Source organism: Larus michahellis, chromosome 2, assembly GCF_964199755.1.
Source record: "Larus michahellis chromosome 2, bLarMic1.1, whole genome shotgun sequence".
NCBI classification, from domain to species: domain Eukaryota; kingdom Metazoa; phylum Chordata; class Aves; order Charadriiformes; family Laridae; genus Larus; species Larus michahellis.
Window position 1 is genome coordinate 35,428,592 of NC_133897.1, and position 15,367 is coordinate 35,443,958.

Genomic DNA, 15,367 nt, shown 5'->3' on the forward strand with positions numbered 1-15,367 from the left:
ATCATTCTTTATTTAATCCTTGTTTTAATTTCTGATTTTGTAATCATACGTGAAATAAGTATTCTTCTAAACTAGCTTTTGAAAGTCGCAAGAAAATAATGAGGTTTCTCACTGAGAAAAATGGCCAGTCTTTCTGCGTCAACCTGATTGTAATATTAATGATGTGAGCTTAAAATATTTAACTGCATCAACAGCCACTCGTGAGCAATTTTCCCAAAGTTCCCTAAGCATTATTGACAATGCTTTGGTAAATTATGTGTGACTTTCCTAAGAGTTGGTGTAGCTCATTTAATTCATATTAATTGATTTTTAGGCTTCCCTTGATTAATTGAACTGGGTTCGTCTTGTGCAGAATGCAATAAATAATCATTAAAATGAGGGAGATGTGACTCCACAAATTACAAAGTTTAAGTATGCTAGAAGTCATAGAGGACAAAATGGAAGTTAGTTACAGTGATGGAGTTAAATGGGTTTTCTTAGTGTTTCCCTGTTAATTTTGCATAGAGTACTCTTGCTTAGACTGTATATGCATATATTCTAGTAATATAGGTAGATAGGGCCCTTTGAAACAAACGAAAATTAATTTGGGGGGTTTCTTTTTTCACCTTTATCCTGAGAAAGTGTATTCTAATTCAAAGTAGTGTAGTAGTATCTTGTATGACAGGTATCTTACCTCTGCATTTTCCTCAGAAATACGTGACTAAATGACCATCTGGAGCTGTTTTAAATATGCCTAGCCTGTTTTGGTTATCACATAGCATGTGAAAAGGAGTTTTCCAGTATCAGGAGTATTGAAATGGGGTTTTTCCAGTATCATGCAGTGCTGTGTGTCACACAGCACAGCCCCCTGGGGACACAGGGACTGCTCTGAGGTCCTTTCTGCAGCGTGCTGAGATTTGCCTGGAGCTGGAGGTGTACTTTGTGGTTTGATGCCTGGTGGCACGTAGGGAAGAATGTCAACTGTCACAGCTCGGAGTGACTCTGAACTCCATTAAGTCATAACTACTTTTCTGCTCAAATACCCCTTGAAACTGGTAAAAGGTTTCTTCAATACAGAAATATTGCTGATTTTCTGACACTTTATGGTATGCAGAGCCTCAGCTTTCTGAGGCACTCCACAGTGCTCTAATCCTGCCCTTGCAACAGTTTATATTAGGTTATTGCTGACTTTGACAAGCAAAGATAAACAGGAACTTGTACAACTCCAGAAATCTAAATTGTGGAGTCTAGATCTGTTCAATCTGACATTAAATGGCATAAATGCCCTTCACCCTGAATAGGAATTTGATGATATATGAGGTATGTGGGAATCAGTGGGATTAGAGTAACCACTCTATTGTAGTTCTTTAACCTATACAGGATTTTTCTTAAATGGGATTTCCAGAGGTGAAATAGAAAATACATAGAGTATTAACTCTGAATATAGCAGTGTAGTGACTGATTTAATCTCTGTTTTTAGGTTTAAGGAGTATTTATTTAAAAAAAAAAAAAAAGATATTATGTTGAAGCACTGAGCTTCTGAGCATCTGTGGTGATGAAGACTTAATGAATGCCAGCACAGAATTAATTAATATATATCCAAAATAGTTGGGGAAAGGTCATTTTGCTTTAATGTTTTTTACATGCTGACAGTTATGTTTAGGGCAGGTTGAAGAATAGTTTTGTGAATGAACCATCCTTAGGAATGTAACCTTTTCTGATTTACACAGATACACTTAATTTTTAAAACATTTCTTTGCCTCTGTGTTTACATTTGTTCTTGTTCCTTGGGCATGTTCAGCCACTCATCCAGGACACACATTTCAGATTTCATGGCTTATCCTCACACCAGTGTGAATATGCTGAGTGCCAAATTCAATCGTAATGAGAGGAGATACAATTACACCACTCTGAAAAGTCTTCTGGAGAAAATCACGTTTTATAAGATCCTCCTAGAGAATAAAAGCAAGGAGATGTTGGGACACATGGAGCGCTTGGTGAATGGCATGCAGAAGCTGAAGGCAGCAGCTCTCCAGGTAAGATGTGAAGGTCACAACCTTTTCTTTCATTCTTTATAAATAATCTTGGCTTTATTGCTAATAAAACAAAGTTATCGCAGCACCTTTTCATTAGACTGATTACTTGTGGGATGCCATTTTTGTACTTTATTGAAATTACCTGATTTGGGAAACTGAGGTGTTTTTTTTTTTTTTCCTTCACATAGAATCTCTTGGAATCATGGAATCATAGAATAGTTTGGGTTGGAAGGTACCTTCAAAGGTCATCTAGTCCACACCCCCTGCAATGAGCAGGGACATCTTCAACTAGGCCAGGTTGCTCAGAGCCCCGTCCAACCTGACCTTGAATATATCCAGGGATGGTGCATCTACCACCTCTCTGGGCAACCTGTTCCAGTCTTTTACCACCCTCATTGTGAAGAAAAAAAAAAAAAAGTTCCTTATATCTAGTCTAAATCTTCCCTCTTTTAGTCTAAAGCCATTACTCTTTGTCCTGTTGCAAAAGGCCTTGCTAACAAGTATGTCTCCATCTTTCTTGTAGGCCCCCTTTAAGTATTAAAAGGCTGCAATAAGGCCTCCCTGGAGCCTTCTCTTCTCCAGGCTGAACAACCCCAACTGTCTCAGCCTGTCCTCATAGGAGAGGTGCTCCACCCCCCGATTGTTTTTGTGGCCCTCCTCTGCACCCACTCCAACAGGTCCATGTCTTCTTGACAGAGCCATTCTCAACCCTTTCATCCCCTGGCCTGTATTGATGCTGGGAGTTGACACAACCCAGCTGCAGGACCCTGCACTTGGCCTTATTGAACCTTGTGAGGTTCACATGGGCCCACTTCCTGAGCTTGTCCAGGTCCCTTTGGATGGCATCCTGTCCCTCAGGCATGTCAACCGCACCACTCTGCTTGGTGTTGTCTGCAAACTTGCTGAGGGTGCACTCAATCCCACTGTCTATGTCATTGATGAGTATATTGAACAGTACTGGTCCCAGTACAGACCCCTGAGGAACACCAGTTATCACCTATCTCCCTCTGGACATTGAGCCGTTGACCACTATCCTCTGGATGTCACCACTCAGCCAATTCCTTATCCACCAATCAGTCCACCCATCAAATCCATATCTGTCCAATTTAGAGAGCAGGGTGTTGTGGGGCACCATGTCTCTTTGAGCTCTTTTGCTGCCTTTGGAAAGAGGAGTCCATGCATTTGAGCAAGGACAAAGTATGGAGGGAAGGTGAGTGCAGTGGGGCCACATTAAAGGGTAGGAGGGTTAGCAAGTACCACAGTAAAAGCCAGACCATGGTACAGAGAAGAGCCATGGGGATTATGGGCATGGCCAATGAGCAGCTGAGGGGTAATGAAGGCAGAAGGAGCAAGCGTAGAGCCTTTCCATCAGCTGTTGTCACCTCCTCGTGGGGCTAGTGCCACTTAGCCATGAGTCAGTGCTTCTGCGTACAGTTTGTTTGTGGCTAGTCAGTCCACAATGACCAAAGGGAGGGGAAACTGCTTGGAAGGCTTTCCCCCTGTTCCCCAATCCCTTTTGCAGATGCTGAAGACAAGCCGTAATCCAGTTATTTCTTTATTAAAAATAAAAAGTCTGCATGCTTTATATGAAAACTGCAAATGAAATGCTTGGTGCCAGTCTTTGCATAATGTTGCAGCTTGGTGCTACTGCATGAGGTTAATTACAGGAGCTGGCTGGCTTACTCCTACTTTTCGAGCTGAATACCTGCAAAAATAAGTGGTCAACAGAGAAGGGTGACTGCTTTTTTTAAGTCTGTTTTTAATAAGGTATCTCACGCTAGTAAATGATTAAAATGCTCTTTTTCTCTGAATTCTAATCGGACAATGACCAAAAGGTAGTTTGACAATTTCAAGTGCTGCATGCTGTGCTAGCAGATGGAGCTGCAGCTCCTGTCTAGCCGGGTGCTTGAACACTGAGCCATTTGTATCCTGCACTGTGGAGCTCTACACAAGAATATCAAATGCAGCACCCTTTAGTTTTTCAGAAAGAAAAAGATGTAAAGTCAGCTCAAACAAATTGAAAAATAATGTGAGTGGAGAGATTTGGGATCTTTACAGTCATCTGTTACAACTCAGTATTACAGCTTTGTCTTCCCATTTCAAAATGGTCAAATTTTGAAAAGGTAGATGTTGTAGGTTTTGTAAGATTTCAGGAACCTACCAAAGAAGAAGAGCCATCAGGACGTTCCATGTGATGAAAGTTTAAGCCCTCTAATATTTGTCCTCCTCTTTGTCTTATCACCCCTATCCAGATCAGGTTAACAGGAGCCCCCTCTGGTTAAAATGTAGTCTTTTACCATGAATCGCTGCCAGACAAAATGCTTGAAGGGAAAGGGCTAAAAAAATTTTAAAAACACACAGGTATTTGAAACAATTCCTTCGTGTGTGGAAAGATATTGCTGCTGGATATTTTGATATGGGTTTCTCGCCTGGCAGGTAATAAATTGCTATTTCAGCAAACGAACAGGTAGTCTTTGCTCATCGGTCTCTTAGTCTGTCTTAACCTTTCAGCAAACCTCTGCTGGAATTATCTGCTCGGAGTGCTTACTAAGCATTTTCCATAACGTCCTTTTGCTTTTACATTTGCCTCTTTGCTAGGTGCTGCAGCAGGGCCTCGCTGCACCGCTGAGACACCTGGTCACAAACACAGGCTCAGCAGCTGAGCAGACGTCTGAGCATCTCAGGGGACCTGCGGGGGCCCTGGTGGGGGCAGTTAGGCTGTTCTTCTTATTAAATTCTTTATGGCAACAAAATTCTGTGAGTTACAAGCAAATGGAAACAAAGTGAAAAAGGAAAAGACAACACTTTTAGTATTGAGACCCGTGAAAAGCAAATTTTGTTTTCCGTTCAGCTTTTTGGGGCTCATGTGGTATCATCTTGCCAGAACTGTACCTATTGACCCTTGCTCCCGAATAACACATTACCTTTTGCCCTGTTTGGAAGATCTAAAATCCAGACTTGCTTCTCAAGAGGCAGAACTGCAACTGAGAAATCAAGATGCTGAAGCTTTGATTGCTAAGATAGGGTTTCAGACTGAGAAAGTGAGACAAGAAGGGGCCATTGCAGCTGCAGAGGAGCAAAAGGTCAGTCTGATTCCCCCAGTTAGTGCTGTTGAGCTATATTTAGCACAAAATAAACCTTTTTAGGTGAGCAGTTCTGAACAACTTCCTCTCCAGGGAGCATAAAGTCTAAAGAATTATTATACTTACACGTGTAACAGCATTTCACACCGTGATTACCACTTGACCTTTCTTTACATTATGCCTTTTCCCAACCTTTTAGCTGTTTTAATGAGATGAAAGAACAATAAATACTGAGCTCATTCAAGCGTTTAATGGATGTGGATCTTGAGAATCAGACCTATTTGTAATACAGTAAAGGTCAGAGAGTCATCCCTGAGCACTTCAGATTTCTAAGGGCTTTGAGGCTCTAGGTAAATTGAACAACTCAATTGATACAGAAGGTCATTCCAGTACCTTGCAATATTACAAGGTGCAAACCTTGAATTTTAAGATTATAATAGCAATCCTGATAATATGTGTCATCGGTGTTGTATCTTCTTCTTTTTGCTTTCAGTTCAGCCTATTAACATTAGTTATCAACATCCAATGTTGGAAACAGAGGCTTACATGCATTAGTCCTCACCACAGAACAAATAGAAATGCATAATTTCATCCGGACTCTAAAATTTTCAGCTACTGTTACAAGCACAGTTTTTGAAATAAAACCCCAGCAGTATGGAATGCTGTAAACTGGAGTTCCTCCATCTTTGAATTCTGAAGAGCTCCTTCAACTCTGGCATTTAGCTACAAAATCTGATGTACATTGTGTCATTTATCAATACTACAGAGAGAAATTTTTAATTGACTCGCGATAGTTGTTAATGCCTGATTTCAAGCTATGGAAACTTTAAGTTGCCAAGAACTTTGTAAACAGTTTTCAGATACTGATCCACAGGGAAGACTATACTGTCTGAGCAATCAAAATGGACCTTCAGTCTCTTCTGGTGTGTTTCTTAAAGGCTTCTTGTTATTAGGTGATATTTAATACTTTTCTAGTGACCTTGTGTCTCATCCTAATTTTACTGAGGGAAAAGAGATTTTCAACACTGACATAAATGCAGACTGGATCAGGACCTTTATATTCCTCTGGATTATGCTAATTATGGACTTCAGCTTTTTGCTGATCTCTATAGGAGTTAAAAATCGCTATGAAGTTTAAAGTCTGAATACTGCAATGAATTAAACTTGCACAAATTGGATCCAACAGCTCAACATGCTACCAACCGCTTTTCAGTGGTGCTTTTCCTGAATTGGTTCCATATGCTTCTGATGCAAATACACCCTTAACACAATTCTAATTACTTCATTAAGCAGCTAGGTGAAACACACAGAGTGATCATCTTGGGATAATCACATCTTTGTGCCACTTCGTTTCAGGGATGAAGTTCAGCACATGACACTGATGATTACCACTCTCCCCTGTTCATTGCTTTATTGCAATTCTGAAATGTTTTCATTGGAAATGGAAGTTTCATTTTGTGCTACATTAATCTAAAACTATTTCATAAGGCTGATGATGGTTTCTGAATATTAATCTTCTATAATTTCTGTTACAAGAAAAAAAATCAGCAAATGAGAATACATCTTCCAGCCAAGTAATTTGTGAATACTCTTCATAATTGATTAAAATTTGTCACCCTTTAATTTTTTTTTTTACTTTCCTGTTCTATAGATTTCAAATGAGTTTATAAGGATTTTTTGAGTTCTACAGCATTAAGTAGTAGTAAAGACCTTGGAGGTATTGCCTTAGAGTGAAGCACTGCCTAAGAAAAGGTGAAGAGTGGAAGTTACTTTAGATCAGACTCATCAGGAAAAGTGGGGTCAGCCTGGATGCCCTATAAACATGGCAGGGATTACTGTACCTGTACAGTAATCAGCAAGGGTCTGACTATGAATGTGACAATGCTAAGGTTTTAAAATAGTGTGCAGTAACACTGCTGTCACTTTACTGGCTGTTTGCATGCTCTGCATGATGCCACTGGGGGTGTGCTACAGGCCACCTGACCAGGAAGTCCAAGCGGATGAGATCTTTGATAAACAGATAGGAGCAGCCTCACGTTCACAAGCCCTGGTCCTCAGGGGGGACTTCAACCACCCCCATATCTGTTGGAGGGACAACACAGCAGGGCACAAGCAATCCAGGAGGTTCCAGGAATGCATTGATGACAACTTCCTTCTTCAAGTGATAGATGAGCCAATGAGGAGAGATGCTCTGCTGGACCTTGTTCTTGCCAACAAGGAAGGGCTGGTGGGGAATGTGCAGCTCAAGGACAGCCTTGGCTGCAGTGACCACGCAATGGTGGAGTTCAAGATCCTTTTGGCAGCAAGGAGGGCAAACAGCAAGCTCACTACCCTGGACTTCAAGAGAACAGATGTTGGTGTCTTCAGGGATCTGCTTGGCAGAGTACCGTGGGATAAAGCCCTGGATGGAAAAGAGGCCCAAGAAAGCTAATTAATATTCAAAGATCAGGATCACCTCCAAGCTCAGGACAGATGCATCCCAACAAAGAGGAGGTCAGGCAAAAACACCAGGAGGCCTGCATGGATGAACAAGGAGCTCCTGGAGAAACTCAAATGAAAAAAGGAAGCGTACAGAAGGTGGAATGAAGGACAGGTAACCTGGGAGGAATACAGAGAAATTTTCTGAGCAGCCAGGGATCAGGTTAGGAAAGGTAAAGCCCAGGTAGATTTAAATCTGGCCAGGGATGTCAAGGGCAACAAGAAAAGCTTCTACAGGTACATCAGTGATAAAAGGAAGACTAGGGAAAATGTGTGCCCTCTCCAGAAGGAAACAGGAGACTTGGTTACCCAGGATATGAAGAAGGCTGAGGTAGTCAGCGACATTTTTACCTCAGTCTTCACCAGCAAGTGCTCTAGCCCCACTGTCAAAGTCACAGAAGGCAAATGCAGGGACTGGGAGAATGAAGTGCCACCCACTGTAGAAGAAGATCAGGTTCCAGATCATCTGAGGAACCTGAAGGTGCACAAGTCCACTAGACCTGGTGAGACACATTTGCAGGTCCTGAAGGAACTGGCAGATGAAGTTGCTAAGCCTCTATCCATCATATTTGAGAAGTCATGGCAGTACGGTGAAGTTCCAGATGACTGGAAAAGTGGAAACATAACCCCCATTTTAAAAAAGGGAAAAAAGGAAGACCTGGGGAACTACAGGCCAGTCAATCTCACCTCTGTGCCTGGTAAGATCATAGAGTAGATCCTCCCAGAAACTATACTAAGGCACACGGAAAATAAGGAGGTGACTGGTGACAGCCAACATGGCTTCACTAAAGGCAAATCGTGTCTGACAAATTTGGTGTTCTTCTACGACAGGGTTACAGTGTTGACAGATAAGGGAAGAGCAGCTGACGTCATCTGCCTGGACTTGTGCAAAGTATTTGACACTGTCTTGCACGACATCCTTGTCTCTAAATTGGAGAGACGTGGATTTGATGGATGGACCACTTGAGTGATAAGGAATTGGCTGGATGGTCACATCCAGAGAGTAGTGGTCAACGGGCTCAATGTCTGGATGGAGATCAGTGATGAGTGATGTTTCTCAAGGGTCGGTATTGGCACCAGTGCTGTTTAACATCTTTGTTGGCAACATGGACAGTGGGATTGAAGGCACCCTCAGCAAGTTTTCTAACGACACCGAGCTTTGTGGAGTGGTTGACATGTTTGAGGGAAGAGATGCCATCCAGAGGGACCTGGACAGGCTGGAGAGGTGGGCCTGTGCAAACGTCACAAAGTTCAACAAGGCCAAGTGCAAGGTCCTGCACATGGGTTAGGGCAATCCCAAGCACCGGTATAGGCTGGGCAGTGACTGGCTTGAGAGCAGCCCTGAAGAAAAGGACTTGGGGGTGCTGGTAGACGAGAGGCTCAACAGGAGCCGTCAGTGTGCACTAGCGGCCCAGAAAGCCAATCGTATCCTGGGCTGCATCAGGAGAAGCGTGGCCAGCAGGTTGAGGGAGGTGATTCTGCCCCTCTACTCTGCTCTGGTGAGACCCCACCTGCAGTACTGTGTCCAGTTTTGGAGTCCTCAGCACAGGAAAGGCATGGACCTGTTGGAGCAGGTCCAGAGGAGGGCCATGAAGATGATCAGAGGGATGGAGAACCTCTCCTGTGAAGATAGGCTGAGAATTGGGATTGTTCAGCCTGGAGAAGGCTTCAGGGAGACCTTACTGTGGCCTTCCAGTACCTAAAGGGGGCCTACAGGAAAGATGGGGAGGGACTCTTTATCAGGGAGTGTAGCAATAGGACAAGGAGTAATGGTTTTAAACTGAAAGAGGGTAGATTTAGACAAGATATTAGGAAGAAATTCTTTACTGTGAGGGTGGTGAAGCACTGGAACAGGTTGCCCAGAGAAGTTGGAACCCTGGAGGTGTTCAAGGCCAGGCTGGATGGGGCTTTGAGCAGTCTGGTCTAGTGGGAGGTGTCTCTGCGCATGGCAGGGGGGTTGGAACTAGATGATCTTTAAGGTCTCTTCCAACCCAAACTGTTCTATGATTCTGTGCCAGACAGTGGTTTGCAAATGAAGATGCCTATGCCATTGCCTTTTAAAATGGGACCTACCCCTTCAAAGGAAGAAAACATGCAGATCATGGTGTACGTATATGGTGATAGCGACACTAGCTAAGGATTAGAAGCAAAGAGGGATCCAGACTGACCAGCTTTTTTGATTCACCTCCTTCAGCTGAAGTGCATTCTTTATTTACATGGTATATTTGAGCCACTCTATTCATGGTCTGATTGCTAAGGGCACACTACTTCCAGCTTTTTTAACAATTTAGCTGTCATTGAAAAGCTGTAGAATCTGTTGATGTGAAGGGTACTAAACTTCTGGAGACAGGGATGAAAAGCTCCTTCATCTTTTTGTTAGGGGAAGTAGATTTGAGATATACTGTCCTAAGGCTCATCTGCAACCTGCTCTGTTTAATTTTTCCTCCCTTAAAAAAATACGTATCTTGTCCCATATCTTTGTGAGGCATCAGCAAGCAGAGAATAACTAAGCATAAGAAAAAAAGAGAGACTGAACTATAACACAGCTTGTGTGACTTAAATTAGCTCTTTGTTTTAATGGAAAATACTATGTAATGTTAGAAGCACCATGTACTGTAAATGTAATGCTTGTTCACCTGGTTGCACCCTGAAAAACTTAAACAGAAGGAGCATTTGGCTGTTCTAAAGTTTTTGCTTTAAGTTAATTTCAGTAACATGGGTCTCAAAGCATGTTAGAGAAAATATAAACCATACCAAAACTGCAACTATATTATGCAGTATTTAATTTTAAAAATATGTTGTGGCTAAGATGCAAACCAATAAACATCGGAAATTTCACCCTGAAAGCTACATCACAAAGGATGGGGAAATATTTAATTTTATTAGTAACTTTTCATTTGTAACGTAATGCATGTTGATTTTTAATCTTTCTTATTTCCACAGACAGTGTCTCTGTGTGTCCCATGTAATAAATGTAGACACGGAAAGTTCCCTCAACAATTGCAGAAACATGTTTTGTAAGGATATTAAATTCTTACAGAGGCTTGTTACTGCCAATGCGTAGTGCCTGATCCAAGTATTAACATCTTGATCACTGTAATATCCTCTTTCTCTGTAATTAGACTTTGTTTAAGCAAGACCTGACAGGAAATAAGCCCGTGAGATGAGCATGAGGTAAAAGGATAAAGATGAACCAAATATAACTAACTTCAGCCCGAGGCAGTGTATCCTTAAAAATGTGTAGGATAATCTTCCAAATACGCAATTGCAGATCACACAGAACACCCTCCAGGGTTACTCTGCCACATAAATTTGCACCAATGATATCATAATCAGCTTTTAAATAGATAACTAAATCATTGCATAAAGTTGTGGAGGGCTTAGATTTCACTTAAAACTCATGCTAGCTGATGTAAAGTCACCGATCTAAGCCACTGTTAAGCCAAAACAAGAGTTTTGACAAATCTGCTTAGATTGGTATCTGTTTCATTTCCAAACCTGAAATTGTGTAAGTACAGTGTTTTCATATAGGATATTTCCTTTTCTCCTCTTCTCTCCCTTGTTGAGGCCTATGGTTTCAGACTTGGAACTGAAGAATTGAAAGAAAAAGTCAAATTTACCAAAAGATGGAGGTTGGTTTAACAAATCTGATGTATCCTTGAAAGGGGTGCAACATGCAGGGATGCTTCGTGATTCAGAGCAGCAGGGAATAAGGAACTTCGTATGCCAAATTTTCTCTCTAGAGCAATGAGAATAAATGTGATCTAGCTACTCAGAGATTAAACTACTGCTTTAGTAGAAATAGCAGATAAAATATGAGGTCATAAGTCCCTGAGAAGCCTGTTAACTTATAACGATTGTAGATAACTGATTTGCCAGCACACCCCTCTGTCTCTGGCTCTTTATCACATTATCCTCACTACATACAAGGCTTCATTCCTGAGCAGCTGCGTGTGCTAGCTAACCCAGAGCATATAGGAACTTTACCAAAGCAAGCACTGATCTCCATCTGGGCATTGAGCCGTTGACCACTACCCTCTGGATGCCACCATCCAGCCAATTCCTCATCCACCAAACAGTCCACCCATCAAATCCGTATCTCTCCAATTTAGAGAGAAGAATGTTGTGGGAGACCGTGTCAAAGGCCTTACAGAAGTCCAGATAGACAACATCTGTAGTTCTTCTCTCGTGCACTGATGCAGTCACTCGATCGTAAATGGCCACTAGGTTGGTCAGGCAGGACTTGCCCCTGGTGAAGCCATGCTGGCTGTCTCGAATCACCTCCCTGTCCTCCATGTGCCTTAGCACAGCTTCAAGGACATTTCCAGGCACTGAGGTGAGGCTGACTCTTCTGCAGTATGGTTGTATAAACAGGAGATGTTAATTGTCACCATGCAGAACAGATGGAATCTAGAACCAAGCACCAACCTGCTGGAGTGTCAGAGCTGTAGAGTTCTTTTTTATGCATAACATAAAATAATGGGGTTTAAAATCTCTTTTTGTATACAGATCTTACACTGCAAGTGTGACTGCTTAAGCAGCTCTGATTTGATTTACAGCCTTAGTTTTCAATATAAATCTTAAGATTCATTGATAGCAGCAATCTAAGGAGATCTGAGACAGAAAGAATGTGAGGATGAACTGCTGAAATCTGAACCTGCTCTTGTTGCTGCTACAGGAGCCTTAGGCATGCTTAATAAAGTAAAGACTATACATACAGTTTGATGTCTGCAAAAAAAATTTCTTCATTGTTCAAATAGTTCAAGGCTATTAAATGGTCATTCCAGTGCCAAGCTGCCAAGCACGATCAAATTTCCATCTTCTCTTGGCAGCATTTTCCAAAGCAACTTTTGGCAATGGCTGTACCTGACCTGGCACTACACTGACCATCACCCACCTGGACCAAGTTGCACATAGGATTGCAGAGCGAGGGAAGGGCTGTGACCGTGAGTATTTACACCGTATAAAATAATCAATAATACTCTTTGAAGAGCTGAGAGCTGTATACTGGTAATCAGAAAGCTTCAGTGGAACAAATCCACTGTCATTGCACAATTCTGTACCTGTTCCTCTGATCTTCTTTTTTCGGGTTAATCTTACCGACCTGAAAGCCTTCACCAGCCCACCAGTGACTGTGATCACTGTTATTGCTGCAGTAATGGTTTTACTGGCATGTAAAGGGAAAGTGCCCAAAGACCAAAGCTGAAAAGCTGCAAAAGCCTTTACGGGAAAGGTAATGATCAATGCAACATCATACAATATTTGAGATGAGAGAGGAAAAGAATAGGTAAAAATGAGAACCAGAGAAAGAGAAACTAAATTGCAACTTCATTTTCTTACAGTTTGAATTTAGGGTAATAAGATATGACCCTACATTGTTCTTTTCTGTGTACTTTTGGTGACAAACTCAAGCCAGCCTGAGCGCCACTGGGATTTGTTAATTGCAAAAATAGAAGAGAAGTCAAAGGGAGAGCATTTAATTGTATTTATTTTATCTCTGCTAAATTCCTCAAGTGAATCGTAAAAGCACAGAATGTGTTTACTTCAAGCTTTTGGGGTAAAAAATATTTTTGATTTGTTCTCCATGTTTCCAAAACAATAAGCTAGTGCAGGATTCCAGTTTTACATTTGCGATGAAAGAAGGAGTTATCTTCTGATTCTCTGCAATAGAAAAGGGTTGATGCACTGGAACTTCTCTTCTTGCAGGTTGATGACTTCTTACAAGCTTTAATCAACTATGATAAGGAGCATATTCCTCAGAATTGTCTGAAAGTCGTCAAGGAACATTACTCGAAGGATCCAGATTTCAACCCAAATTATGTTCGTACAAAACCCTTTGCAGCAGCTGGTCTCTGTGCCTGGGTCATCAATATAGTAAAATTCAATGAGGTATGTATATATTTCCTCTCTTGAGTAGCCCTGATGGGGGGAATTTCTGTTATTGAAGTTTTTTATTATTTTGGTAAGCGCAGCTTAGTGTTCTGTAACAGCAACCACAGATAAAGTGGGAAGTACTCAGTGCTTAACAGTATGTATGCATATATTTATTTTTAGTAGAAAGTTAAAAAGATGTGGTTCTCCAGGACTTTTCAATTGTCATTATAGTTCAACAGTTGGGAAATATTCTCCTCCAGATGTACACGTTTCACTTGAAATGTCCACGTGAGCGTGGCTGTCTGGAGCGTACGACAGAGCTTATCACTTGTGATTCCCTTGAGCACCTGGCAGCAGGATTCCTCCATTCATCCTAGTATCGTAGCATGTTATCATTTAATTACAAAATACTAAAAATCTAATCCATTTTAGTTGAAATCTGCTCAAGCTTAATGCCTGTCTGATTTCCACCTGTATTCTAAAAGCATGAAAGTGATACATATAAATTAATTTTAGTTGGAGAGTAGACCCACTAAGGATGCATTCGGTTCTGCATAAGATATCCTTATATAGACTACAATCAAATCTCCTCTAGTCTGTAGGTCCATAATGAAAGAAATCTCCATACATCTCACTATTGTGAGCAAATATATGTAATGACAGACTACTAGGATTATGTGAGTGTCTTTCATCAGGAGTCACTTGTAATTTTTATAATGAATGTGAGACCAACTTCTTGTCTAGTGTCTTATGTTTTATGTCCTTTGCAAGGTGTGTTGTGAGGGAGAGACAAAACGTTGTGAGTTGGCCTAGGCAATCAGCAGCAGCTACAGAAAAACTAGAAGCCATCAGGAAAAAGCTTCTTGTAAGCACTGCTTGATGAACAAGCATTCTTCTCTAATATATTGAGCCCACTTAATTTTATTAGTTTTATTTATTTCATTTTGTTGATTTATTTTATATGTGTTGACTTTATTACTTCCTAGTTCAAGTATTAAAGATATGTTTTCATTAGTGATTATTGCTATTTTCCCCACAAGCCTACTGAAAAATTCCATCGTTCCAGTGGTAGCGCATGAAGCTGTTTATCAGAAATGACTGAATTTCCTCAAAGCCATCTAGGTGTGTTTATAACTGATAGATTAGTGAACTGAGATGACAGTTGATATAAATAACTGGCTGTGATTTTTACAAGGAATATATGCCAAGTGTTTATATGAGTAATGACCTATTGGAATATAGGAACAACTTCCAGAAAGGCCTTTGGAAGCTCATGCTCACGTGTGTTTATCTTTGTCATTAAACATATCATAAAAATGACGCCAAATCTCCTTTGAATTTTTGAAAGACCTCCAAACACACACATATACACATGCATGTACACATGCACATAGAAGTGAAAACTTTGATTAGTTTTTTACTGACAAATATCTTTGGAATTAGTGATTGAATCGAAGGCCACGTTTACCACCAAGTGTCAATTGAACTTTTGAGAGGGATTATTTGTTGTTTATTAAGTATTCATTGAATGGAGCAACAGCAACACAAAGTGCTCTTGAAACAGACAAAGACCTCTCATGGTGTCTTGGGAGATGGTGGGTGGAAGGTGTTTCTCTGCTGCCAGCTAATTACCCTTACTTAGCAAAGAAGGTTTCAAATGGTTTGAAAGATATAGCATTATAATTGGGTTTAGAAGGCGTTCACTTGGTTTAAGACTTTTTTTGTTGGTAATATTTAGATCTGAAATCTCACAACCTAAGATATCAAGTAATAAGTGAAGGCTGAACAAATCTGTAATGTGGGGATTATTCTTACTATTTTCTCTTAAATTAACAATTTAAGAGAATGAGCAAGATTCACTTTTACTGAAACACTTAGAAATCTGTGAGTTATGGCATCTAAGAATTTCATTCTTTG

The 15,367-nt window shown here is 40.9% G+C and overlaps 1 protein-coding gene across 1 annotated transcript in view; it reads left to right on the forward strand.

Annotated features, from left to right (window-relative positions):
- The window catches only part of LOC141738323 (uncharacterized), a 134,939-nt gene that overhangs the window by 68,135 nt on the left and 51,437 nt on the right, over positions 1 to 15,367 (forward strand). The window contains 1 exon segment of the mRNA XM_074573523.1: positions 13,283 to 13,465. Within this exon segment, the coding sequence (XP_074429624.1) occupies positions 13,283 to 13,465 (183 nt within the window).